The sequence below is a fragment of the Ischnura elegans genome, chromosome 10, assembly GCF_921293095.1.
Source record: "Ischnura elegans chromosome 10, ioIscEleg1.1, whole genome shotgun sequence".
Classification (NCBI taxonomy): Eukaryota; Metazoa; Arthropoda; class Insecta; order Odonata; family Coenagrionidae; genus Ischnura; species Ischnura elegans.
In genome coordinates, this window is record NC_060255.1 from 34629930 (window position 1) to 34657445 (window position 27516).

Here is a 27516-nt window from a genome sequence, read left to right on the forward strand (position 1 = left end):
GCTTCAAACCAATGCGAGACATCAGAAACTAAACTGTCAGGCACCACGCCACATAGTCTCGTCTAGCACAAGTTGCCCAGTTAGCAATTTCAGGACGCGGATCCGTGATCACGGAGGGAATAAAAAGGCAAAAAAATAATTCCGTTATACAAAGGGAATTCTAATAATAATAATAAAAATGTCATCTTTATTTCACAAGCGAATTTAGGACTAGGTAGTCCTCTCTTACAATTAACTTGTTTAACAATCACATACATGCATGCCCTGGGTGGTGGTCAAACCGCCCAGGCTTGATTCGAACCCGCAACCTCTTAGGTTAGCAGTCGGGGACTTTACCCCGGCACCACCGATGCCGGCAATGGAAATAATAATTTCTAATGGAAATAATAAGCCTGGTGTAGCTTAGCATTAAAATGCAGTAATTTTGGTGCTTTTGCGTCCAATTTTATTTTTTATCAAGATCGCGGAAAACATTGAAAGAGAGTGAAAATTATGCATGGATAAGTTGCACCCATATAATCAGGAGTCTGATGTATGTATTAAAGAAAAGAAAGATTTATGAAAGCTTTTCCTTCTACAAGAACTTCACTATTTGAATGTGTTTTGTAATACAGTGTTATTTCTGGCCTTTATCAACTAAGATACAATTGTATTATAAAGGTAATACATTAGTTTTTCAACATTGTACAAAATATAACTCTATAGTTTCACAATTGAAATCTCATGGTACATATTCCAAAAACTACACTGTCTGCATTATATGACGCCTGTTGGCAGTTTACTGTCTGCATTATGGGTAATGGATGTGAAAATTGTTAAATTGAACTGAAATTATTATCCCTCTTCATGGAAATTTATTTCCTTAATGATGTCTTTTCTCTCTCTGAAATATCTTGTTTAAGTTGGATATACATATTTGATCTTATATTATCCTAGGTCTTTCATTATCCTGAACATATTCACTAACAGTCATGCATTTTTGTCCTAAGGCTTGATGGAGGAGCAGCCATGGATGCTTATAGCTTCAAGACTCACTTTGAAGCTTATGTGGGGAAGGTATGCTATGTGAATTTAAGAGCTCATGGAGAGCTGGATAGTGATGGGCAATGCAAATCTGCTGAATGGTCATCATTGCTCCTGAACCATCTTCAAGGGTCTGGACATTACAGCTCTGATTCTAAGGGAACTAAAGGAGACTTCTTGGTTCACTTGATCAAGTCCGATAGGAAATTGAAAGGTTAGTCCCAGCAGTCTTACGGTGTCATTCCAGCAAATTCTGAATGCAGTGAAAGCGCATAGTATGCTCTCTGAGTGACTTTGTTCTATTAGAACTTTTGAATTACGTGCTTAAACATTAGGGTGGTCCTTATTTTAAAAATCGAACAATCAGGACCACCCTACTTAGACTTTTGTGCATATTAATTATGTCTTCAGGGGGGCAGGGAATTGGGGGAGAGGTCATGATTAATGTGAGGTTGGTTTAATTATTTTTAAATGAGGATGCCCTGTGATATTTTATATTTAAAGCAAAAGTGAAATTTTTAATTTTGTAGCAATAAGGAAAGTACTTGTAGATGGATAGGAAGTACTATGATAGCTTTAAGTGGTAGATGTTATACAGCTACAATGATAAAAATTTTTTCTCATTTTGGCAGTAGTCCAGGCTTACCTATTTGCTCGTTTGATTCTGCATTTATATGTTAAGGTTAGTCAGTTTTTAGATGATACCCTGAGAAAATGAGAAATTGCATACTTAATAAAGTCAATTTCTGTAGTATTATTTTCTCGTTATCAATTTTTATAATTTTATTTCTATAAGGCTTGTTGTAAATATCACTCATGGTATTTTGGTGAACATTTGATTTACTCACTTTCTGTGGCTAAAACTTAGCTATCCTCCATAAGCAGCTGTAGGTTTTAAATAATAACTTGTATCAATAATAATAATAATCTTTATGTATTCTCAGGGATGTAAATATTATGCAGCTTTTTATAGAAGATTGTGCAAGTGTTTTAAGCATGATGATGATATTTATAATAAATATTCCCATCAGAAAATTTCTTATAAATAACAGTTTGTAATTGATACTTATTAGAAATTTTTTATGAGAATCCTTATTATTATAAAAATTTTCTTATAAGAAAAGTTCTCATAGAAAAATGCCCGATTTCCTGCAAGAAATTTTCTTATCAGAAAAATTCCCAATTTCTTGTAAGAAATTTTCTTATAAGAATTTTCCAATAGGGTTATGGAGCAAAATGACCATACAGCATCATTGCACTCCTTGATCAAGACAATGGTAATGACAATTGAAAAGAATCATCTTTAAGAAATGTGCTAAGAAGCTTTTTATTTGAGTGTACGCAGAAATTAGTTATCACTGTAATGATATCATTATCATCATTGTATTTAATATGCAGTTTTTTTGCTATAGGTGATTTCAGCAATGTTCATTCTGAAGATGGCATCTGCAAAACTCTGGCAAATTTCTTCTGGGATGCTGAAAAAGACCCTAGCAAGAAGCTTCATTTTGAGAGTGTCAATCATGTGCAGCCCTCGTCTGTTGATTCTAAGTAAGTTGATTGAGATATAAGTTTATTTTTTTTTCAATTTTTCTTCATTCCATGAAATTCATCTAGAAACAATCCTGAGTTATGAAGGCCTTATGTATCACTTGTTCCTATCTTCAATGAAAATGGTACCTACTTAAACATTAAGCATTTTATATTTCAAAGAGATAACCATAGTCATGAAAAGGAATTTTTAAAATGAATTGTTCTTCCTAATGTACTCTGGAGAATGGACCGTATTGCGCGAGAAAAATGTGTGCTTAAGTTTTTAGAGTTTTAGAAACTGCCTGCTGAAGAGTTTATCAACCATTTTTTCTAAGTTAATAACTCTTTTAATTCCATTTTTGATCTGTTGCAATAGCTTTTACTATCCATTAATAAAAGAAAAATTTCATTACGAACGTGATAGCATGAATTCAGGAAAAGATTGGGCAAATCTTCATCTGATCTATATTTTTCAGGAACAAACTTGTGATATTGGGTGAAACAACCCAAGTTGATGTCAAGATTTCGGCACAAGGAAAAATGACTGTTGGGAGCGGCATAGTTGATGTAGACATCCACTTACCCTCTGGTCGCCATATATATCTCAAGTCTCAAACTAAAATGAATTTACCACTTAGCTCTGAGGGTGATAGTGATGGTGAAGCTCATGTGACCATCTGTGACAAGCATTCTGGTGGAGAAAGTTGCCTCAAGGTACACGAAGTGATGAGCAACTATAATCTTGAGAAGGGTTCATATGTCTGCTCGTCCGACAGCACCTATTTAAGACGTGATGGAAAAGAACTCAAATTTGGTGTTGAATTAAAGATTCTGCCCAAGGATGAGAAGACGGAAATGAGTGGAAAGGTAATCTTCTCTTTTATGCACATGCTACTTTCATGCTCCGATCAGCTCAGCCATGATTCAGGTCAGCCACTATGGCAAAGGAGGAAGATCTGTGCATCCAAGGTTTCTGCAACTACCCCAGCTGTTTACTGTTACGGAAATCAATATACATATCCATTACATGCAAGTTTTATATTTAGAAGAAGTGCTTGTGAAAGATGGTTCAACTTATGTTATGTATCATTTATTATGGGTTTAACACTAGGAGGACGGGAGTTTCGCTCTACCTAGAAGGACGGCTAGGGGTCATTTGACCCCTAAAATGTATTTTGGGATAAAACGCTTAATTTTCATCCAATATCCAGTTTAATCGTATTTATTATTGAATCAGTTTATTAAAAACACTATTTAGCATTATTAAATATTATTTCCATCGTCAAAAGTTAATAACAATTATTTTAAAGAATCATGAATTAAACCGTATTTAGTAGTCGATTGCAAATCTAATAATGAAAATACATACACTCAATACAAAAGTTGTGTTACATGTTTGAACAATAGGCGTAGGTACTGGGTTTACAAAATTGGTATAAATTTTTTAAAAATTATTACTTTGTTGTAAATCTCAGACAGACAGTATTTTTTCAGCACTATTTCCACAAAATATTTTTTTGCGCTGAATGCGTAGGTACGTTGGACGATTTATTCATCTACATCTAAATCTACACACTAACCCGCAAGCCGCTTAAAAGCGTGTGGCAGGGAATGATAGGACACCAGCCATTTGCACATGAAAAGGAATTTGGAAAATGGACAGGAAATTGGTGCAATTTGATGGTTTTTAGCACCTTTTTCTTTTTTGTGCCCGTGGAGAAATGGCTGTTTGATTTGGAGACGTGTAAATAAATTGATACATGCTATCCATCATATTTACTCCTGCTTTGTTTTTATTATAAAATAGGATGGTCACTGGTATTCTTTTATTTGTTTCGGAAATAGTTTTGTCTAAGATCATGCTGCTGAGTAAAGTATATTATTGTTCTAGTTTGCCTGATTCTACGTAAGAGTATGGCCTAAGGTATTTTTGAACACTCACGTTGAATGGATTACATGGTTATTTTAGGGTTTATGGATATTTGTGCGTCACGCCTGTTTTTTTCAGATCGTTCGTGCAAAGAGAAGTTTTCCATTTTCTTATGATTTCCTGCCAGCTGGATGGATGGAAAATAATCTTTGCCACAATATGGAAATTCATTAAGGCTGTATTTTCATTTCACATCTGTCAAAACCCAGTACTCGATTCCAAATTTGTCTGGTTTATTTGGAATATACCTCATAAAAGGACAGCTGCATTTTGTTGGATAGAGCTGTGCATTTGCTTTTATGCCAAAGTCGCCATCGGATTTACTATCTTGGACTTCGTCGCTTTCATCACACGCAGATGTTGATGGATTGGTCAGAATTTCTTTGAACTGATGTTTCCGATTCACTTCCAGACTGATCTTCAATATTCCCTACTGCTATTTGAATCGCGACGATTCTCTTCTCTTGATATGTTTCTCGACTTCTTACTTTCTTCCTCAACTCGCTACTGATATGCATGCGAAAAAATCTACAAATGAAAGCGCATTATGGTAGAATCTTCTCCAGTTGCATAGGAGGTATAGAGAGCTGGAGAGCATTAGAAATTCATACAAAAGGACAAAAATTTCAGATGTAACGCTAATTGCCATTTGAAAGGCAGGGACTCAACCGACAACCGTATCCTGATTTGTATCTTCCAAGAACTTGCAGTAATGCTTCTTCTACGACCTACATGCGCATTCCAAGTGTAGGATTTACAGCAGAATTTTACAGTCCACCCAACTCCTCCGCTCTCTGAAAAGGAGACAGGATTTTTCCCCAAGGCACAGCGTGCCGTCAACCAACCCCAAACCCCGACGGGGTCAGGCGGCACTAATGCTGGACACATGGCAAAGGGGCAAGGCCAAGCAACAGTGCCGACAGGCCAGAGAAATGAAGCAGTTATTCGTAAACCTGATGAGGCGATATTGAAAATAATGTCTTTAAGAGCTCTGAATCTTGACGGACAGAAAAAAAAGTCACGGGATACGTGATGATTTTCCGGTGTGGGAAATACAATAATCATTGAAAAATAAATAAAACAAAATTAAAATATCATAATTACGTGAATTTTCGCAAATCTAGGATTGAAAATGTTTTATTTCCCTTTGCTGCCCAAAAAATATCGAAAGATTGAGCACAACAAGCCGCTATGCCTAGGTTTTCGAATAAAGATAGGAGCCCTTGGGACGAAACTGGCATTGAACCGGGTACTTCCAGGTTCAAAATGAAGCAAATCATCTACCACACCAGCCTCTTGTTGATTATATGATATAAATGGCACAAAAGTGTCCACGGGCAATAAAATAGCGCGAAAACAAGTTGTGTGGTCAAATGACCCCTAGCCGTCCTTCTAGGTATAACATGTCATAAAAATTTACAACAAGACATTATAGTTGACTTTTCACTAATTTATCAAAATATAGACCAAAATGAACAAAGTGAAAAAGTTTAAAAATTAAAAAAAATATTTTAATAAGAGAAAAATTTTGAGTCCTGGATTTGAATCCTGAAAATGGGACAAATGACTCCTGCTGTCCTTCTAGTGTTAAATACAGTTAGTCCTCGTTTAACATCTCTTACCCTTCCTGAAAAATGTGACGATAAATGAAATGACGTTAATCGAAACATAATATCCCATAAGAAACAATGTAAAAAGTGAATATCGGCTTCTAGACCTCACAATTCCTACGCAAAAAAATTTTAGCGTATCATATCTGGGGCATTTTTTACGATGGGAATGCCAAGCTAAGGCATACATACGAGTTCCTGTCTTCATCGTCGACAATAGTAGCACTGACGTAAATCCTTCTCCAATTTTGTATCTTCCCGCATTTGCTTTTCGGCTTCGCTATGTTGGTCGCCTGGGCGAGCGTCGCCTGGGCATCATCATCGCTGAAACATCGTCGCAGTTACAGGCACCAAAATTATTGTGAACACGGCGAAAAAAAATACGACAAAAACTCCGAGTTCTACACGGAAAAATTCCTTGATATCACTTTTTAGGTTCCTGAAAACCATTATGTCAAGTAAAACCTTGCGCACCTACCTAAGATTTCATTTTGCAGAAAATTTCTAAAACCGTAATCGCAATTAACAATAAACACACCGTTTTACACTTAGTTTAGACTGACTGCATAACCGCCCACAAAACGAACAACCTGCAACGCCCGCCGCTTTGCGTTTTTTTCTCGCGCGAAATTTAAAAGCCTTGACGTTATCGTGAAGCGAAGGTGCGATAAACGAATGACGGTCTCAAAATTTTTGTGACGTTATCGCAAAATGACGTTAAACGGGGTGACATAGAACGAGGACTCACTGTATATGTATGTATTCATATTTCCATAACTTGAGGCTATCTACATTGCACCTCTTGCTCCCCTTTCGATGGGATTAATCCAATTCAATAACTTGAAGGCATAAAATATTTGTAATGATCTGATGCAATGTTTTAGACAGATATGAAAATGTAATTTTCATAATGTCCTTGGGTAAAAATTCAAAAATAGCTTATTTATATTTTATGGATAATTTATTGAAGTAGAACAAACAAATTAAAAAAATAAACTATGGCAAGTGACGTCTAATAACTTGGGTTTTGCAGAGAAAATGTTTAATATATTTTTTTTTGTAAATCATTTGTCTGATAAACAACTTTTTCGGCTAGTTATATCAGGATGGAATGGATAAAACTTAAAAAATTTCAGTTTCTCCGTTGGGCATTAGCATCTACATATTATGCGTTCAGTATCATCAATCATAGTTGAAATGTTGTTTAATTGCATTGTTTATCATATATATATACTCACTGTTCTTTCTTTAAAAAATGAGTGGCATGGTGTTTACAAGTTTTCTGTTTGCAATTTAATGACTAGTATCACTGTAGTAATATTCTTGCTTTGAATGAAACTGCACAACTCACATCAAACAAAAAGGTACCAGTGTGCAATTTGATTCTCTCTCTCTCTATGCAAAAAAAAAGCCCTTTATGCATCATATTTTCTAAAATTATGATGAAATCATTGATATTTTCAATGCTTTTCTTTAGGCCTATGTTAGTGGCTCTTTACTGGGACAAGTGAAACCCATGTCAGTTGAATGGGGTGGTGAAGCTGTGAATGGGGATTACTCATATCATGCTCTTGGCAAGCTTGGAGAAGATCAGTCATTGGGTGTGAAGGGTAAATTGGATTCCAGTGGTGACAGCGGCAAGACAAAGGTTGGAGAGTTCCACATTGACGCTCAAACCAATGTTGAGAACCTGAAGCACGTCTCCTTTGGACAAGTGGCCAAAGTTACTCATGTCTCTGCGGATGTCTATGATGTAAGCACAGTTTTTTATACACTCCTTTCCTAAAATTGTTTATTACGACTTGCAGTCATTTGGGGGCAAGGACTGAATGGCTAAATATTCAAATTATAATTTAAAATGTTATTATTTCATTCATAATTCTCAAATGTCAATGATCTGTATTTTATTGTTACTTTTGGATTTGATAATAATCATAAAACTTGGTCCATGATTGGGATACTAGCCTACTTTTACAAATAATGATATGATTCACTATTATGCAAATTTATTTAAATTCAGCTTAAGCTACCCCTTCATAATACTCTATGAGGCCCTACTACAAGGGTAAATCTGATGGTATATGTAAATTTAAAATGCCTGACATAAAGTTATGATAAGTGAAATCACTTTCTTTAAGTTATGCCAGTTATTATTCTCATTGACAATGAAGCTTAATGCATGGTCACTCTTCATTCTTTCTTCAGTTTACCTCATCTAGTGACTTGAAGTGGGGTAGTGACAAAAAGCTCACCCTTGGTGCTAAGGTCCATAAGGATAATCATAAGGGATCTGCCTCTGTTACTATGTGCCTACCTGGGGATACTGAAGATCATGTTGTGATGGTAGAGTGGAGTGATGAAGCTGTGAACCCAAAAGTTGAAGGCTCTGTCGCTTTCATGTGGCCTCAAGGAAAGAAGGTAATACATGTTGAGAGATTTTCATTATTAGGTTGATTCGATAAATACCCTGAGAAAATGATCATGAGACTTTAGCAGATTGCTTATTTTAGCATGAAAATAAATTATCAGAGGTTAGTGGGGACTATTCACTGCAAAAAGACCTAATAATCATCATTTTACATAAAAAACAGCCACAAAATACAGTCTACCTAGTTTTCTTACATTTAGTTTCAGGAGTGTTTGGGAAATGGCAAAATTTTTTCATGTAGATTCATGCATGAGAACCAGCATAGGTTAGGTGTTTGCCTATTGAAGCTAAATAATTATTTTATGGCATAAGACCTTAGGCTTATGGTCATTCATTAAACATTTCATACAGCACCAGTTATTGCTATTGAACTTCCTCCTCATTTCCTGTACGTGTATTAAATGGATTTTACCAAGAGTGGTGTTATTTTATTGGTTTCCAACTGTGACTTCCAGTGTGACAAACTTCTTAAATATCATATTTTGATTGAACAGATGAAATTTGAGATGCAAGCAGCCACCCCCAAGGATTCTCTGTCCCTCCATCTCACTGCTCACACACCAGTTAAAGGCCATGAAAAAATGGAGCTTATCCTCAACCATAAGGTAATTATGTGTAACATCTGTAATACTCGGTAACCTATTTATGTTCACCTTTCCCTTACCCATTCCTCAAAACAACCGTACTTTGTGTGTGAAAATTAATCCCATAGCTAACCATATTCATACTATGTCCTAAAATGTGAATACTAGAGATGTGCGATTAGTATCCACAAATACTCGAATACCTCGAATACTAGGTAGTATTCGATATTCGAGATCTCGAAGAGTTATGCCAAAGGTACTGTCTCGAATACCTCGAATACTTTGAATTTCGCGTCATACACTGTCGCTCGTACGTCGTTGGCAGTTGACTCGGAAAAATGAAGAGAACTCTAGTCGTTTAGTGCATGCAATACCGTTTTAGGCAAGCTGACAAACTATATCAAATTCGCGGGTTAGAGCAGTGAAAAAAGTTCGACGTGGGAACCGAAATTGATTGGGTGAAAAAAATCCGAAAATCCCAGGTGTCCCCCATCAGGAGAACCTCAGTGCCGTGGGATAGTGACATTGACGCACTTCCCACGATCTGCTATCCCCCTCCATTCAGCATTCGCCTCACCCACTCTTCTCTGAAATCAAACAAAAGACCCCAGCTCGCGCAGGGATCGTATTAGGAAGACCTTAGCTTCGAAAAAAATATCAAGTTACATGAGAACAATAAAAACGTGTCTCACGCCACCCCCCTCTACTCACCCCCTGGCCTTTCTCTGCTTACCTGCTTCGAAGTTCCCAATTTCTGGAGGTCAACTGCTGCATGAGTCATCTACTAGCCCAAAAGTTGTCTAACAATGATTATCGGCAATTGATATTAAACTTTTATTGGATTGAAATATTTGTAATGTGCGCGTAATTTAAAAAAGAATAAGACCAAACACGACATATTTTTGACTTTATTTAAGCATTTTACGCAGGAAAATAAATGCCGGAAAGACGAAGAAAAACGACGGAGGCTTAACATTTTGGCATAATGCTCAAATAGGGTGCTTTCCTATTATTTTTTATTGCCTAAATCGAAAGATTATTACTCCTGGAGTACGTATTTCACACTTTTAGATTTTTAAATGGCGATATATATTTTTCGCGATTAAATGAAAAGTGAAAATTTTCAAGCGCGCGAAAACGCGTCGTGTATGTATGAATGCCGGGAAAAACTCCGCGTGACGTCGTTCTGCTTCCCACTGCCGCGAGTGAGGTGACCTTGGGGCGATGCTCTGAGCGCTGATACGACGCAGGATGCTAGCAGGTAGCTGAGCACCATGCTAGCTGGTAGCGCTTGGCTTAAAAAAGGTTTATTACCTAATACCTTATCAAACGAAGAAAACTTTCCGACCTTAGCCAGTTTTAATAGGTGATTATTAATAGATGTTTCCCTGAGCTCTGTGCCTCATGCATGCATTGGTAACCTCAGACGATGTAAAACTCCTATCCTCTCGTGTAGAAACTAGGTCCCTGTGACATCACGTAGAGTGGCATCGCATGGGCGCCAATCAGGCCTTTTTCAAATGAGGATAAAATTGACCCTTGCCATTTGTCTAAACCAATATTTCGAAAACCAAATAATTTGTATGTTACGAATACACCAATGGTGGGTAATGAATCACAATCAATGCCTTTCGTTTTCTTTAATGAAGGAAACTACCCTATTGTTTACATAAAATTAAAATATTCCATTGATCAGCTAAATACCTGTTTGAATCCTTTAAAGGAAATCAAAATTACTAGCCGAAATCTTGGGTTTCCTGCTGCAAAGGCGACCTAGTCAAACATTCCCACATTCATCGTTTAGTATTCGAGGTATTCGAATATTCGAGCCATGATTTGATATTCGAATTCGATATTCGAATTCGAGAAATCTGCTATTTGACTCATCCCTAGTGAATACCTACATTGTTTATTTATTTATTTTATTTATTTCCATTACCCCATAAACAGCACATTTTCGGCCTTTACAATGGGGAGTTAACGATTAACAATGAAGGACATTGACATACGCCCATGCCCTGGATAAGGGTAACTTACCCGCTGGCGGGACTCGAACCCGCGACCTTCGGTTTGGCAAGCGAGGACTTTACCCCGCCGCCACCGAGGCTGGCATAATAATAAATTTGTTTGTTAAATTTTGTTAAAATACTTATCAAAATTTATCATATTATAACGTACTGATCATACTCTAATGCTATGCATATTTTAATGCTCGTGGAAATTCACTTAAAAAACTGAGGTAGACATTTTCAATTGTGCCTCATTCAATCACCATTGTTTCAATAAAATTGAGGATGAGAGTTTGTGAAGTGTAATTATAACTGTTGACCTAAGAAAGTATGAATTGGTGGCACATCTATAGAAGCTTTAGTTTTGTACATTCTGTGATATTCCCCATGGATGTGCAATTAAATTAGACTTTGAACAATGGTGTAATTAAATTACTACTTGTAAATATCACATTTTTATGAGATCTGTTCCATGATGAAACATAATTTGTGAAACATCGTAAAATAAATACCATAGCAATACATTGAAAATCTCTCTTACGGATTGTATATGTACATATATATAAAATTTCTTTATTTTGTCTTGTTGATCCTAGTTTTTCCATGGTAAATGACAAGTGTTATTCTTTTTATTTAGAACCTCAAAGCTCTTTATGTCATGGAGACTGATGTCACTCTTGTCGCTTCTCCTGAGCACAAATTCTCTGTTCATTCACGTGTGGAATACCCACAGAACAAGCGTGTTGTTGATCTCTCAGTTACTCGTGAAGGAGGCCCTACAAACAAAGTCCATGCTCGCTTGGAAAAGGAGGGAGACAATCACTTTGAAAGTAAGTGATATTCTTTAAGATATACTTAAGGGAGTAATTGGTTTATTTCCTGGATAGTGTAACTGAAGGACATAACTCTCATAAATTGATGATTCCTGTGATTTTTAGCTCAGAATTATTTCAGTTTGATTTTCCTCATCTGGTGGTCATTATCAATTAGGCTTAAATTTTTTATTTCAATTTTTAACTAAACAGATATTATTTTGTCACTAATTAATTTTATTAACCCGTCAACACCCACAGGTGCCATATGGCACCCAGTGCAGTGCTGAGCCAATACTCCGGCAATGCATTAAATATGTGAATTTTAGCAAACATTTTGGTGCACAGACTTAGTAGAAGTTTTCCTCTTTATTCAGTCAGTTTGAATTGTGTTCTTTGTGTTAAGTTCATGTATAAATATATGCATCATATATTTTAAAAGTGAAATATGTGTGAATTTAAAAAAACTTTGGGCGCTAACGGGTAAGCATGGTTTGTGGAAATTAGAGCATGCACTACTTAAAAGATTCAGTATGTGAGGCTGAGTGATAGTTTCACATTTTTAGGAACATATTTTTTACAGCATGAGAGTCCTTGGAAAAAATAATAAGTTTCTACAGTCTCAAGGCTTAAATGCAGACAGAGGAAGGGGTCCCCTTGTTAAGTGTGCGCTGTAATTTCCCTTTACATCCTATTAGGTGAACTGAAAGCAGACTGGGAAGGACAAAGTTTGACAGCCGAGTTGTAATTGCTGTCCTTTGGTTTGGGAAATGGTGCCCCTGTCGCAGTGGCGGCTGGTGGTAATTTATCTAGGGTGTGCATTAGAGCAGATATAGGATGATTTAATTATATTATGTTAATCCTAATCCATGAGCATCATATTTCGTTGTAATAGAATACATAGCAAGCAAAACATATCACTGGTACACTCTACCCTTAAAATTGCATGAACAGAAATAATATTAGCATGTATGAAAATAATTATTCTCAACACACCTTTACAAGTGACGATAGTTGAAATTCATTCTCTTTTCCTTACACCCTATGAGGAAGTAGTGTAGAAAACGGCTATACAGATGGCTCTGTAGACGGACTAGGATCCTGAGCGCAGGTAGTGTAGGTGGCGGCTACACCACTACACTACCTGCTAGTCAGTCACCAAAAACATGCGCGTGTGCATTCGCATGGTTTTGAGTCTGCTCCCATCGCCCCTTTGAACAGCACATACCCCCCCGCTTACCTCGTCCCGCCAGAGCTCCCTCAAGCGATCGCACAGACCGAAAATGCGCCCGGCATGATGCCACGGGATCGCACACTTGTAGAGCGGTGAATTCGAAAAGGAGATAGCTGTAGCATTCGGAGGCTCATGTTTCTTGCATATGCAGAGTGTACTTTTATCCTTCGCTTTGCAAAGGAATAGTTTTCTTTTATAATTTATTCATCTTTGGGTGTGCACTTGCTAACATGCGTATACGCACGCGCCGCCACTGCCCTGTCTTATCATTCATTGTATCGTATTCAAAATTCTTTGGCAGTCATAGCTACTCTTTCCATGAAAAACTCTCAATAGTTAAAAATTCATGTTTAAAAAAATTAAAGTAATGCATATTATGCACTATTAATACCACAGAAATAGGATGCATAGGGAATTGAAGTCCTTAACCCTTTATAACCCAACGTTGCTTCTAAGCAACATCAAAAATGTTTAAACTTTCAGCTCTATTTCGGAGATATCTGAACTAAGTATTATTTTTTAGTGTAAATTATAGTGATGAAATATTTAGCTGCGGGGATAATTATCATTGAATGTAAAATTTTCAAGTTTTCAAAATGAAAAATTTTGAAATTCATTAATTGTATCCACCAATTTTACAATGACTTAGCTGGCTGTGTTTGGCTTGCAGGAAACAAGAATGTTGTAGTTCTAATTCATTCATGACTTTGAGTTTTTTTTAAAGAGCAAAATCTCTCAGAAGTCATATATTTATCCCAGTGTACTGATCAGGGAATAAGGTAATATGGATGAGGAAGTGGAAGTAAGAAAAAGAGGAGAGGCATGTGAAATTCAGGTGATGGTTGCCAGCATCAGCAATCATGTTTAGTCTCTTTGGTAAAGTTTTAAAGTAGCAGATGTATTACCTGCTGAATATAAAAAAATGTGCATAGCTGGAGACAAAATGTTGCCTGAATATTGATTGACTGGAAATGAAAGGCAATATTGTTCACCAAAATAAATGTTGTGGACTTCTGTAAGTGTTCTCTATTCTTTTCTAAAGAGATTTTTCTTGTCTGATTTTTTATAGACATACCATCTACTTTATAGGTTCCTAATTAATTGTATAGTTATGGCTAATTTATCATTGATATGCCCATTTTTAATGTGAACCTATTCAATGACATTTAATTCGGTGAAATATAATGCATATGTATTTTATTTTCCGTATGGCTACATCATTGAATGATTAAAATAGTTATGTATTTCTTTTTTTGTTTCTGTGTATATTTAACCGTAATTAATTTGACACTGCCATATTTCTGTTCTACAGTGGAACCTCGATTTATCGTTTTTCAGGGGGATGGATGAAAAAAACGATGAATGTGGGAATGTTTGTCCGGGTTGCCTATGTCCCAGGAAATGCTGGATTTTTGCGAATATGGTAGTTTCCTTCATCAAAGAAAACAAAAGGCAATAATTGCGATTCGTTACCCACCATTAGTGTATTCATAATATACAAATTATTTCGTTTTATAAATGCCGGTGTAGACGAATGGCAATGGTCCATTTTTATCCTCATTTGAAAAGGGCCAGATTGGCGCCCATGCGATGCCACTCCACGTGACGTCACAGGGACCTAGTTTCTATAGGAGAAGATAGGAGTTATACATCGTCTGAGGTTACCAATGCATGCATGAGGCGCAGAGCTCAGGGAAACATGTCTTAATAATCACTTATTAAAACTGGCTAAGGTCGGAAAGTTTTCTTCATTTGATAAGGTATTAATAATCCTTATTTAAGCCAAGCGCTACCAGGCGGCAGGGCACTAGGCTACCCGCTGGCAGCCTGCGACGTATCAGCGCTAAGCCTCGCCTCAAGGTCACCTCACCGGGCGGAGGGGGAACCAGAAATACGACGTACGGAGAGATTTCCCATCATTCCTACTAACGCGTCGCGTTTTCGCGCGCTTGAACATTTTCACTTTTCATTTAATCGCGAAAAATAGATATTATCATTTAAAAATCTAAAAGCGTGAGATACGTACTCCAGGAGTACCACCTTGTCCGGTATAGTCCACAAATTTCCATAGGGAAGAATGACGCCTCGGTAGCTTAACTGGCTAAAGCACTCGGCCGGAAATCGAGGGATCCGGGTTCGAATCCCGGTCAAGGCGAATGATTTTTTCCCTGTGGATTTTTCGCACAATTGTGCATTGCGGGTGACTCCCGTAAAAGTTATCACCGTGGCTAGTCCCGGTATACTTAAATTCGTAATAATCTTTCGATTAAGGCAATAAAAAAATAATAGGAAACCACCCTATTATGACATTCATTAATGGATTTAAAAAAGATTTTAGCTGATTACAGGAATATTATTCCTTTATTGAAACACTTAGGTCATATTGTTGATTCGGATTATATCTCTTTCAAATATCCTGAAGGAACACGCCGCCTTGCTAAAAAATGTTTCACTCCACTCGGAATTTTCACTGCTATTATGCATTTCTGTCCAATGTAAAAATTCTTTTCCATCAAATGCCATTTCAAGTACACGTATTTACGAGAGAAATGTTCGTGTTATGCCTCAAACAACCGATTTCGCCGTCGTAGTGATTGGTTATGAGATGGATCAAGAAGGCCAAAAATAGTTTATTAATTGAAATGTTCCTTTCTTGCAATTAAATTTTTAATATGATTGAGGCAATGTGGCATTAATCGTCAGCGGCACGCCCAACTGATCCTCGCCTTCATCCCACTTCTTGTTTTCACCAGGGATCTCGCTCTACCCCTACCCCTGCCGTCATGTACTAGCAGACATACTGAGGCGTGCTGTAATATTCACGCATTTCTAGCCTGGATTCTTTTCTTCGTCTTCAATTATTTTCAGTCTATCTTTTAAAGTTCTCACTTGTGTCTTCGGAAGGGCCATGGTCCAAAGACGAATAAGAATAAAACTAATAAAAATGAAACCGGACTCTATAGAACCCACACGGAAAACACTCGCAGGTTTTAAGTCAACCCACCCTGGAAAGTATGGAACCACTCGTACGAGGTGAAGTTTGGCACTAATGCTATCGCGTACGGCGTAAGCAGAGCTTACTGCAGGGGGTGAAGCATGACCATAAGACTGCGCAAATTTTTTATCCTACAGAGAAGGCAACTTACCCACTCATTTCTAACAACAAGTCGCGTAGCTCTAGATGAGCAGATGAATTCAGATTGCTAGTAGGGAGAAACAAAATATCCTGAGATGACATCGCTTCGTTAGCACCTCAGGCAAGTGAGACTTGTAGCGTAACTCGTCAATTGTAACCAGACGCCCTGTTTTCGAAAAAAATCCGCATCAACTGCCGTGAAGCTCATTATCAGCTGCGAGGATATTGATATTCGCCAGAAATCAACATCGTATTATTCCAACTATTTCCTTGCTTAAAATGGTTAAATAACGTTAGAAATACGTCGTGTTTGGTATCATTGGTTTTTGAATACGTGCACATCACTAATATCTCAATCTAATAAAAGTATTATACCAATAGCCGAAATTCATTTTTAGACAACTTTTGGGCTAATCGGTGATTCAAGCAGCAGTTGAACTCCAGAGGTTGGGATCTTTGAAGCGAGTCAGCTAAAAAAAAGTCAGCGGTCGAGAAAGGGGGAAGCAAGGTTTCTTTTGTTCTCGAGTAACTTGATATTTTCCTTCGAAGCTAAGGTCTTCGTAATACGATCCCTGCTCGAGCAGGGACCTTTTTTTTATTTCGGAGAAGAGCAAAGCTTCAGACGGGGAGAGGCTAGTGCTGAATGTAGGGGGATACCGGATCTTGGAAAATGCGATAATGTAACCCAAGGCACTCAGCTTCTCCCTATCCTATTTCAATCTCCTGGGGAAGATTCAAACTTAATGTCTCTCGTTATTAGCACTTTCTATGCTGACCATGTAAAACTCAAAATCGACCCCCGGTGCGGCTGTCATTTTTTAATGCAAAACGCATGCATGGGTGCCAAAAGAGCTGGGAAAAATTATGAAAAAATTTTCTTGGCCCTAATTTGTTAGCTATGATTTTTTTTATTTATGACGTGATATCACGTCACCCGCACAGCGGGATATAAACGTAATGCGGGTTGCATACTATCGGCTTTTTCCCCGCGCCACCGTTTTCTTTCAATTTTTTTTTCTGCGATATGTATCCAGAAAAATGCGAGGAAAATGAATTTGTTATGTTCTACTGGTATCGCTATTGGTATTTTGCCACTGCCATACGGAAATTTTTGGCTTAGATGGATGTAATGCAAGTTATAAGTACAAGGAATCGCCGTGAACAGCTGTTTGATTGTGATGGTAATTCTGCGCAAGATATTTCGGCGTATTCCTTGTACTAGTAATCCTAAGTATCGGGGTAGCGTTCGATAATATTGAATAATTTCTACATTTTCTTCTGAAGCCACTATTCTCGTCACAAATTCCTTCACTCGTTTCATGTTTTCAGCTGCAATTCCTTTCTTCCCATACGACCACCCGTAAGCATTAGATATTTAACAAAAATTGTTTTCACATACCATTATGTATTCCCTTTACTGCAGGTGCTTAAGATGGGTGGCACTCTGCTTTCGAGATTATTTTCCGACGGTGTATTAGGGTGTTTCTTGACGTGCACCACTCCTGCCGGCTGTTCTAAGGTTGGAGGGGGTACGGAGATGAAGCGAGGGGTGATAGTAAGATTTACTCGGTCCACTTGTGAGAACTAGGAATTACCTTTTTGGAAGTGCCATCGGCACATCATAAAGATGGGGAAGGTATGGGGAAAGATTTTGCTGATACGTGTCCTTTTAGGGTCATTGGGGTATTGACTCCGTTGCCGAAATAAAAATGGATGTGGAAACAGAAATAATCAACCCATAACTTCCTCATTACTATCTTCTGAACTCAAGCCAATAACATATTTTTGCAATATGATGTTACCGAGTTAGAAATTAATGCATAAAAACTGGAACTAATAGTATTTGCAAGCAATCATCTTACAAGTAATCTTCATTTAGGCCACGTATCGCGGTTCTTACTGCGAATATTCTGTGAAAATCTGAAAATGATGTAAATTTTTACCGCAATAATATTTTTTCATTTGGTGCATAATAATATCAATTCGAGTAAATCATTCAATAATACGTATTGCTAGGAGTAGATTTGCAGCATCTATGCCCCTTATTACTTACCCGATTACCGAAAGCAACGATACGTTTTCTTTCTAATTACACGAGGGAAAGATTAATTCCATCTTGCTTGGAAATCTCTAGTTACTTCTTATTTATGTAAGAGCCCTAGTCTATTGAAAAAAGGAGCACATGACATGAAAAAAATATTTTATTTACCCAAAACAAATTCAATACAATCGAAATGATGACCATTTTAAAAATATATATTATATACAACTACGTACAGTCATGTATGTTTTACCAATGAAGGAAATACCTCTCTCACAAATTTTATAACAATATATTTAACCTATAATGCTATTGCAATATATGATACAAAAATATATAATACTATTTATGCCTTCTTATGAAAGAAAAAAAAAGCTCGGGACAGAGTAGAGGAGACCTAGCAGCCAATGTAGATATCTGCAGTCTCTTTCCTACGCCCAAGAGTGCTTGCACCACAATAGTGCAATACTTGCACCATGGATTCTTCTTTCTGCCACCTTCCTCTTGGATGAGTTCAAGGAAGTGAGATTGAGATATTGATGGTAAAAGTGGCTTGGGATAAGGAATGTAGGATGGAAGAATAAAGGATCTAATGACAGAAAGACGGAATTTATGAGGGAAATATTTCCGGCGGGTTCACGATAAATGAAAAAGCGTGCATAGCTCTCGGGAAGGAATTATTAGGGAATCAATGGAGAAGTGAAATGAATCTAAAAGGGACGAATTTTTTAAGAGGAATTACTCAGGCTCTGAATCGTTTGGGCCGGTGTTCGGTGAAAAATGTTGGGCTTGAAGAATGCTAAAGAATCAATCACGACTCATGTATTTTCGAAAGCAAAGCAGGTCAAACAAGATAGCAATGCTCCATTAGTCAGATATATTGGTTATAGGAATACTTACCTTGTGAAATATTAGGCCTATGAAGGTAAAACTCTTCATAGGTCAATTGTTTCCAATTCCTAACCTATTCTTTCGAAGATTATGAGAAAGTATGTCTGTATACGAAAGAGGGTGTCTGGGAAGAGACGCAAAAACACTTGGGTCGTTGGAAGGGGGTGGAGTGCTGAGAGCTGGGTTTTCTATGAAAGTGATATTTTGAGGGGTCACTGAACTACGGGTCCACCGCGAAGGACGTTCGGATGGAGAAGGACTGACGGTATTGCTTGAGGGTTCCGGAAAGAATAGGACAAAGGGGATGGGCTAGTGATTGACATAAAGGGATCTAGCGTAGAAGGAGGCAACGGAGTACCTGACTGTGAGGGTTCAACCTCCTCCCCACCCTCCTCCTCTCTAATTTCTAGCTCGGAGTCCTCAGAGAATACCTGATCCCGCTCTCTTCCTGGAGCTCCCCCTTCTAGAGAAGGCAGAGAGTTAAGAAGGAAATGTTTGTGCCCTTGCGGAGGTTTCCTCCCTCGACGTCGATGGCTGCAGGTCCTGATGGAAGGTCGAAGACTGCTGATCATCTGCAAAAGCTGATGAATATAGAATTTCACCTCTTTCAGGCGGCATCGACTACCGGCCAGCATGAAAAATTTTCCGTTTTACTCCTCGCTTCTGTACCATCTGGAATAAATACAATGTATTTTTTTGTAAAAATTCCGATAAATAACAGGATCAAAGTAAACACTCTCGGTGAAATTGGCCAAAGCTGAAATGCTACAAACAGCTTTACTAATGTAAAACTATGTTTAGGAACTAAATATTCACAATGGCGAGACAAAGAATTGAAAGCACCCATAAGCCATTGATTTCACAGTTATCGAGAAAATAAAAGCATTTTTATAAAGCAACTCCTTAGCACATCTTCGCCAATCCATGGGATAATGTGCAAACAGTTATTTGCAATTATAATAAGAATGTTTATAGGTGCATAATATACATATATCAACAATAAATATTATAAATAACTTACACTTTTTCCGTAAATAACTTCCTTCACTCTCGTAACATTGCCTCATGTCGATCCCCTCCCTGCTCAGGAGTTGCACTGACAAACAAAGGAAGGGTGCATTGGTTAGAGATATGTTACGTTGCATAAAAAAAATGTAATGGCATTTTCAAATTTACATTAAAGTTTAACGAATCACAGTACTTAATGTATTGATTGAATAAAATGTATTAACATCAGACAATAACGGTTCGAAAAATACTAGGCTCGCAAGAAGAAAAAAAAGGAAGGATGGAAAAAATATCTATACTCTCGCTAAACATTATTAAAACAGAATAAAAAATTAATAAACACGCATAATTAAGTTCCAGATAGTAAATACTTATCATTTGTAATATAAAACTCAAATAAAATTTGTCATATTCACGTATTAATAAAAAGAAATAAAAATAATAGCATAAAATACAGGGGGGTAAATGAATGGAAATTGGCTTACCTTAAGATAAAAGAAAAAAATTCTCCCGATCCTCCCAGGAAAGGTTGCTTGAAACGGCGTTCACAAATGCGCTGCTAGATCCCTGCTGAGCAATTTAGGGGGGCAAAATGTCATAATAGAACTGAACCGAGCCCTTACGGAGGGCCGAAACCCTCGGGGTACACATGACGTGATATCACGTCATCAGCACCAGGGGATAGCGCACCATGACGTGATATCACGTCATGCCGCACTCAAGGTGTTAGCCATAAACAACACGTTGTAAACGCTTCGTCTTATTTATGTCTAACGATGGATGCGGGAAAATTATACGACGGGACCGCGATCTTTGAACGCTCAATGCGGGAAAACGATACTTAGGGGAACGATAGATGCGGGAAAAAATTACATTTTCTTTATGGAAATTAATTTGGGACCAGGAGCGGCGAACGATGAATGCGGGAATGATAAATCGGGGTTCCACTGTATTTGATATCTTTCAGAAAAAAATTATATAAATAACATAAATAGTGATATAATTCATGAAATAATTTTGGTGATGACTTGGGATGGTCATTGGTTTTTTAGACAAATATAAAAAACCCGATATTGTTGATTTAAAAAGCTGAGTGGTGTTGGTAACATGAATCTTTCAGGGGCTGTTCTAGTACTTCCCAAGAGGACATTGACTGTTGTTGCTACCTTTGAGGCTAAACCAAATGTGGGCGAGTACGCTCATATTCATAGTGGAGTCTCTGTCTGGCTGGACAAAGAACGCCACCCAGAACTGAAAACATCAGGATCTTTTGTCGTTCTAGCCAAAGTGAAGGTTCCTGAATTAGCCATCAAGACTGAAGCTAAGCTGAGCCATCCTTCTCTGGGAAGGGTAAGTGCATTTCTTTTGTAACTGATACTTGTATTTCAATTAACTCTCGTATCCCATTGCATGCAGTTTATTTTGAATTCAATTTTGGCTAGAATTTGGGCTCATTTCTTTCATAAAAAGATAAGAGTTGGACCTGTATTTGGGAGAAGTTTAGAAACCATATCCTGCATTGAGTATGATAACCTAGAAAATGAATCTGTGATAATGTCAGACTGAGTGGAATTATGTGTAATGAATTTCATGTTTTTTTCACATTGAACTACATAGAAATATGCGATCATTTGCAGGATTTGGCTATCCGTGGAGAGTTGGAGTGTTCAGCCACCAACATTGAGTTTGATTCTAAGCTGGAGTTTGATGTCTTTGCTGAGGAAGATCAAAAGGTTGTTGTTTCCGCAAAGCTGGACAAGGTGATGCAAGAAAATGGTGGCAACCTGACTGCTATGGTGGATTTCAAGAGCAAGGTTAGCTTATAAATTTTATGCTTTGTCGTACGAAACATCCTGAGAAAATTTTCTGATCTCTGTAAATATGTATAATTAGCGGTGGGGAGGAAAATTAAATATTTTGTGGTATGATTACATACTTTTATACTTAACCTTCCATAGGGTATGTCAGAGTTTTCCTGGCCTACAAATGGTTGTGAGAATACCTATTTTTGTTTGAATTACCAATCGGTAACCTTAGCAATTTCAAAGTTCGATTTTCTTGCTACAGTACTGCCTGGAGCGATCTGGCCAGGTCGGCTATTGCCGAGGGCTCCAAGCATTGTGAGGGCTTAGGAGGCCCCCACAATGCTTGCGCTTATCATCAAGCAAATATGAAAGGTGTTATAGAAAAAGTTCAGATTACATGAACCAAAGTTCTTTTTGCAATTATAAAATTCTATTTTTTCATTACTTGCTTTATTTACAACATACTCGGTATACAAGTATTATATGATAAATAATTGAAATAAAATCATAATAAATAAATAAAAAATTACCTGATGCTTTTGCGAAAGGGTTGTACAAAAAGTTATTGTAGAGGTTTTTTAGATTTCAGTGAAGTGTCAGAGGAACAATTCATGTAAAATATAATAAAATCATAATATATGCATTATTAAATTTTACAAGCTGTGAAATTCTCGCAATTCATAGTATATTATATTGCAAAATTGCTATTTTTTATTAACTTTCCTCTAGTTTTCAAGATCCAGAATAGGGTAAGAATCCATTTCCGAGCATGCAATTTCCCAAAATTTTCTGGGGGAGAACCCCAGGCTAGGAGGGCCCTAATTTGAACCCTAATTAAGGGGCCCCAATCACCCCAGATGGCCCCTGAGTACTGCATTTTAATTTGGCATTATTCCTCTTGGAAAAATTATTGGATATCTCAGTGCAGCTAATGAATTTAGGTTTTGCGCTGTATAATGTAAATTGCTGAGGTTTTTTTTGTTGAATTTCCCCCATAACTAATATTTTTCCCCCATTTTGATTGTTTTAGGGCCAAAAAATTGATGCTGAATGGGTGACTTATGGATTTTATGCTGAGCGTTCTCTTGGATTGGGTTCATTTTTCACATACGTCAACCACAATAATGAGCACCGAGACACTGGAGCTGTTTTCCGGGTGAATCCCAAATCTCTGTTCCTTTTGGTAAGTCCATGAATGTTGTGAGAATACAATTTTTTCTTCGAAGAATGGGGAAAGGTAATCAGCTTAGAAATGTGGATGAATGGTCAGCTATACATACTATGTTACATGATAATAATTATTATTATTAAATTGCTACAAGTTGGCCATGTGGCCTGTTGGTAACATGAACATACTATGAAAACAATTGAAAATATTGTAAAAAAAACCCTTGAAACCTACTTCTTTTACTGACTTTTAAAAATACCTACGTAACTTTTTTGGGAAGGGCTAAAATATTTTTACTGGTAGGTCCTGGTCAAGAAGAAAAACTGCTTTACGTTTGTCCTTTGTGACTGGCACTTTATCTTAAGGATCCCATGCTTTTTCCTCACTCACTATTGTAAACATCCCATATAGTATGTTTCTTTTCCTCCTCTCCTTTAAACTCTCCCATCCCAATACTCTGAGCATATCTGTAACGCTGTCTGTTTTTTGTGGTTTCCTAACACATAATTATAGCTTTTCTCTGCACCTTCTCCATTTGGCAGTATAAGCCTCACGAAGAGCAAGGGTCATAATCAGTATTAAATATAACTTGCCATTGAATCAATTTGTGGAAATAACAGTTCAGCCATGTTTGGCTTGCAAATCATTTAATAGTAAATGATAAATAGTCTAGTCTTAATTAATATATTCTATTATTTCTTTTGATTCATTATCTTGTGATTGCTAGATTTGAATGGTTTATTGTACTTTTCTATCAAACTAAGTAAAATTTTTGTTTAAATTTTCTCTTAGGTCAAGGCAGACTCTCATGAAGTTCTGAAGGCTGATTTGAAGGCGGATATTTCAGAAGCTAAGCAGGTTTTAGTCAGTGAAATCGGTGTTCTCGGTAAACACACTCACGTTGATACGTATGAGTTCAGTGGTGTCGATTCATTCAAATACTCCTCACACGAGAAGGGTAAGTACATATTATGGTAATGAATTCATGGTAGAAAATTATGATAGACTTTATACATTTTTCCTCAATTATGCGAGGAAATTTTTCAATATCCCGTCCTGTCTTCGTGAAATTATGAACGTAAACTTCAATCAATGTGAGAAAATTTTTCATTGAAAGACTTACAAACTTCTAACAATTTTGCCCTTTCTTGTGGGGAAAAAATATTATGCGATATTTGCTGGTACCTCCTATCCATCACATGAGATTGGGGGAGATTCAGCTTGAATCCATCCCCAAATGACACATTTAGTTGATGGAGTTAGGTATAAAACTTTGATATTTATTTTAATGTCATACCTTTGAAAAAATTATTTGTAATGCTCTTGCAGCTGTTCGAAAATTGTAAAAAGTTACTCTCTTTCTCTCATCAGGATCACCAGATGATCAGATTGAAGCTCATGGCACTCTAGTCTGGGACAAGGCATTTGAAGTTCATGCTGATAGATTGAAAGGAGGACAGAAGGAGGTGTTGGCCCACTTGTTTGTGAACCTCAATAAGGAAAACTTCTTTGATGTCAAGCACACTTGGGAGCAAGACCATGTGAAACAATATGTGGTGAGTAAAATATTCTTAAAGTTCTGCTCATAATCTGTTTAGCATTGTTTCAAGTGTTCATGGGATTTTTGAAAGTACAGTAGAGCATCCGAGTAGGAGACTATCCATTATAATGTTGGCTGAGCCTTATCCAACTGTAGGAAATAATGGATGTTTTGGTCATGGTCATTGTGTCAATTCCATTGTTTTACATACTAATTGTTTTTCACGAGGTATCATTTATTGGCCTACGACTCACTAAAAATTCATAAAATGCTCATATTAAAAAAAAAAAAAACATTCATAAAATGCAATGAAGTGAATGAATACGGACAATTTAAGAGAAGTGAAAAGTAAGGGATACACACAAAAGAGTATTTATTGGGCAATACTGAGGAGGAAGATTGAATGAGTAAAAAATCCAAGGGTAAATTGTGGCTTGACTGGATCTCAAAATCAGAACCTTCTGATTTTATGCTGCAGTCCTCTCGCTTTCCTGCCCGTCCCCTTTTCAAATGAATCAGTTTTTAAATAGAATGGGTGCTACATACAGAGTTCATGAATTTATTGTCTCTTTTATTGTCTGTCTGGGATTTCCACTTCATTGGGATGGATAATATAAACCTCTTGTGTAATCTTTTGGAACTAAAATATCAGGATTTATCTTAATTGAGGTTTTACGAAGTGCATGGTTGAAATATTGATACATACATATATATTTATGAAATAGTATGTTTAATTTTGGTGTTGATTTGAATAGAGGTTGTCTTTAATTATGATGTAGGATATGTTACTGTGAATAGGGTACAGTCATGTGAGTTAATTTTATTGTATCTTAAATATGATTTCCTTATCCTTTTGACAGTCTGATGTGATGAATGACTACAAATTTATGCGCGAGAAAGCTGAGAAAATGGCAGATGAGATGAGGCAAAGGCTCCAGGCTGACGGGAAGCATTTCCTTGAACTTCTGAAGAAAGCTTCCCCTAATGTTAAACCTCTGTTGGAGTCATACCAGAAGCAATTGATTGAAATGAAAGATGAAATCCTAAATGATGAATATGTTCATGAAGTTGTAGTGGCTTTGTAAGTGGATATGAGAACTTTCCTAAATTTACAGCTTTTCGTATACAGTGGAACCCCGATTTATCATTCCCGCATTCATCGTTTTCCCGCGTTCATCATTTGCCGCTCCTGGTCCCAAATTAAGTTCCATAAAGACAATGTAATTTTTTCCCTCATCCATCGTTCCCCAAAGTATCATTTTCCCACATTGATCGTTTGAAGATCGCGGTCCCGTCGAATAATTTTCCCGCATTCATCGTTTGGTAGAAATGAGACGAAGTGTCTACAACGTGTTATTTATGGGTAATAACGACAGACACTAAGTTTGTATCTTCCCCAGGAGATTGAAATGCGATAGGGAGAAGCAGAGTGCCATGGGATAGTTACATTAGCGCATTTCCCAAGATCCGGTATCCTCCTCCATTCACTCCGCACTCGCCTCCCCCTGGTTGAAGCTTTCCTCTTCTCCGAAATAAAAAAAAGGTCCTAGCTCGAGCAGGGATCGTATTACGATGACCTTAGCTTCGAAAGAAAATATCAAGTTACTATAGAACAAAAGAAACCTTTTTCACGCCTCCCCCTTTCTCGGCCGCTGACTTTATTTTAGCCGACTCGCTTCAAAGATCCCCACTTCTGGAGGTCAACTGCTGCATGAATCACCAATTAGCCCAAAAGTTGTCTAAAAATGAATTTCGGCTATTGGTATAATACTTTTATTAGATTGAGATATTAGTGATGTGCACGTAATTCAGTAAAGAATGATACCAAACACGACGTATTTCTAACGTTTTTTAAGCAAGGAAATAGTTGGAATAATACGATGGTGATTTCTGGCGAATATCGATATCTTCGCAATTGATATTGAGCTTCACGGCAGTTGATGCGATTTTTTTTTCGAAAACAGTGCGTCTGGTTACAATTTACGAGTTATGCTGCAAGTCTCCCTTGTCTGAGTTGCTAACGAAGCGATGTCTTCTTAGGATATTTTGTTTCTCTCTACTAGCAATCTGAATTCATCTGCTCACCTTGAGCTACGCTACTTATTGTTAGAAATGAGAGGGTAAGTTGCCTTCTCTATGGGATAAAAAATTTTATTGTGAAGTCATATGGTCATGCTTCACCCTCTGCAGTAAGCTCTGCCTATGCCGTACGCGATAGCATTAGTGCCGAACTTCACCTCGCATGAGTGGTTCCGTACTTTCCAGGGTGGGTTGACTTAAAACCGGCGAGTGTTTTCCGTGTGGGTTCAGTAGAGTCCGGTTTCATTTTTATTAGTTTTATTCTTATTCGTCTTCGGACCATGGCCCTTCCGAAGACACAAGTGAGAACTTTAAAAGATGGACGGAAAATAATTGATGACAAAGAAAAGAATCCGGGCTAGAAGTGCGTGAATATTACAGAACGCCTCGGTATCCGGTAGCACATGACGGCAGGGGTGGGGTAGAGCAAGATCCCTGGTGAAAACAAGAAGTGGGATGAAGCCGAGGATCAGGTGGGCGTGCCGCTGAAGATTAACGCCACATTGCCTCAATCATATTAAAAATTTAATTGTTAGAAAGGAACATTAAACTGTTTTTGGCCTTCATGATCCATCCTAAAACCAATCACTGCGACGACGAAATCAGTTGTTTGAGGCATAACATGCACATTTCTCTCGTAAATACGTGTACTTGAAATGGAATTTGATGGGTGACAATTTTTACA

The 27516-nt window shown here is 37.3% G+C and overlaps 1 protein-coding gene across 1 annotated transcript in view; it reads left to right on the forward strand.

The window, feature by feature from the left end:
• Positions 1–27516, forward strand: part of LOC124167252 (apolipophorins-like) — a 190002-nt gene that overhangs the window by 103917 nt on the left and 58569 nt on the right. Inside the window, exons 27-39 of the mRNA XM_046545138.1 lie at positions 990–1237; positions 2436–2574; positions 3033–3423; positions 7574–7849; positions 8302–8514; positions 9019–9129; positions 11755–11947; positions 21360–21589; positions 21877–22053; positions 23075–23227; positions 24005–24170; positions 24584–24768; positions 25613–25833. Of these exons, the coding sequence (XP_046401094.1) occupies positions 990–1237; positions 2436–2574; positions 3033–3423; positions 7574–7849; positions 8302–8514; positions 9019–9129; positions 11755–11947; positions 21360–21589; positions 21877–22053; positions 23075–23227; positions 24005–24170; positions 24584–24768; positions 25613–25833 (2703 nt within the window). The remainder of the gene's footprint in view (positions 1–989; positions 1238–2435; positions 2575–3032; positions 3424–7573; positions 7850–8301; positions 8515–9018; positions 9130–11754; positions 11948–21359; positions 21590–21876; positions 22054–23074; positions 23228–24004; positions 24171–24583; positions 24769–25612; positions 25834–27516) is intronic.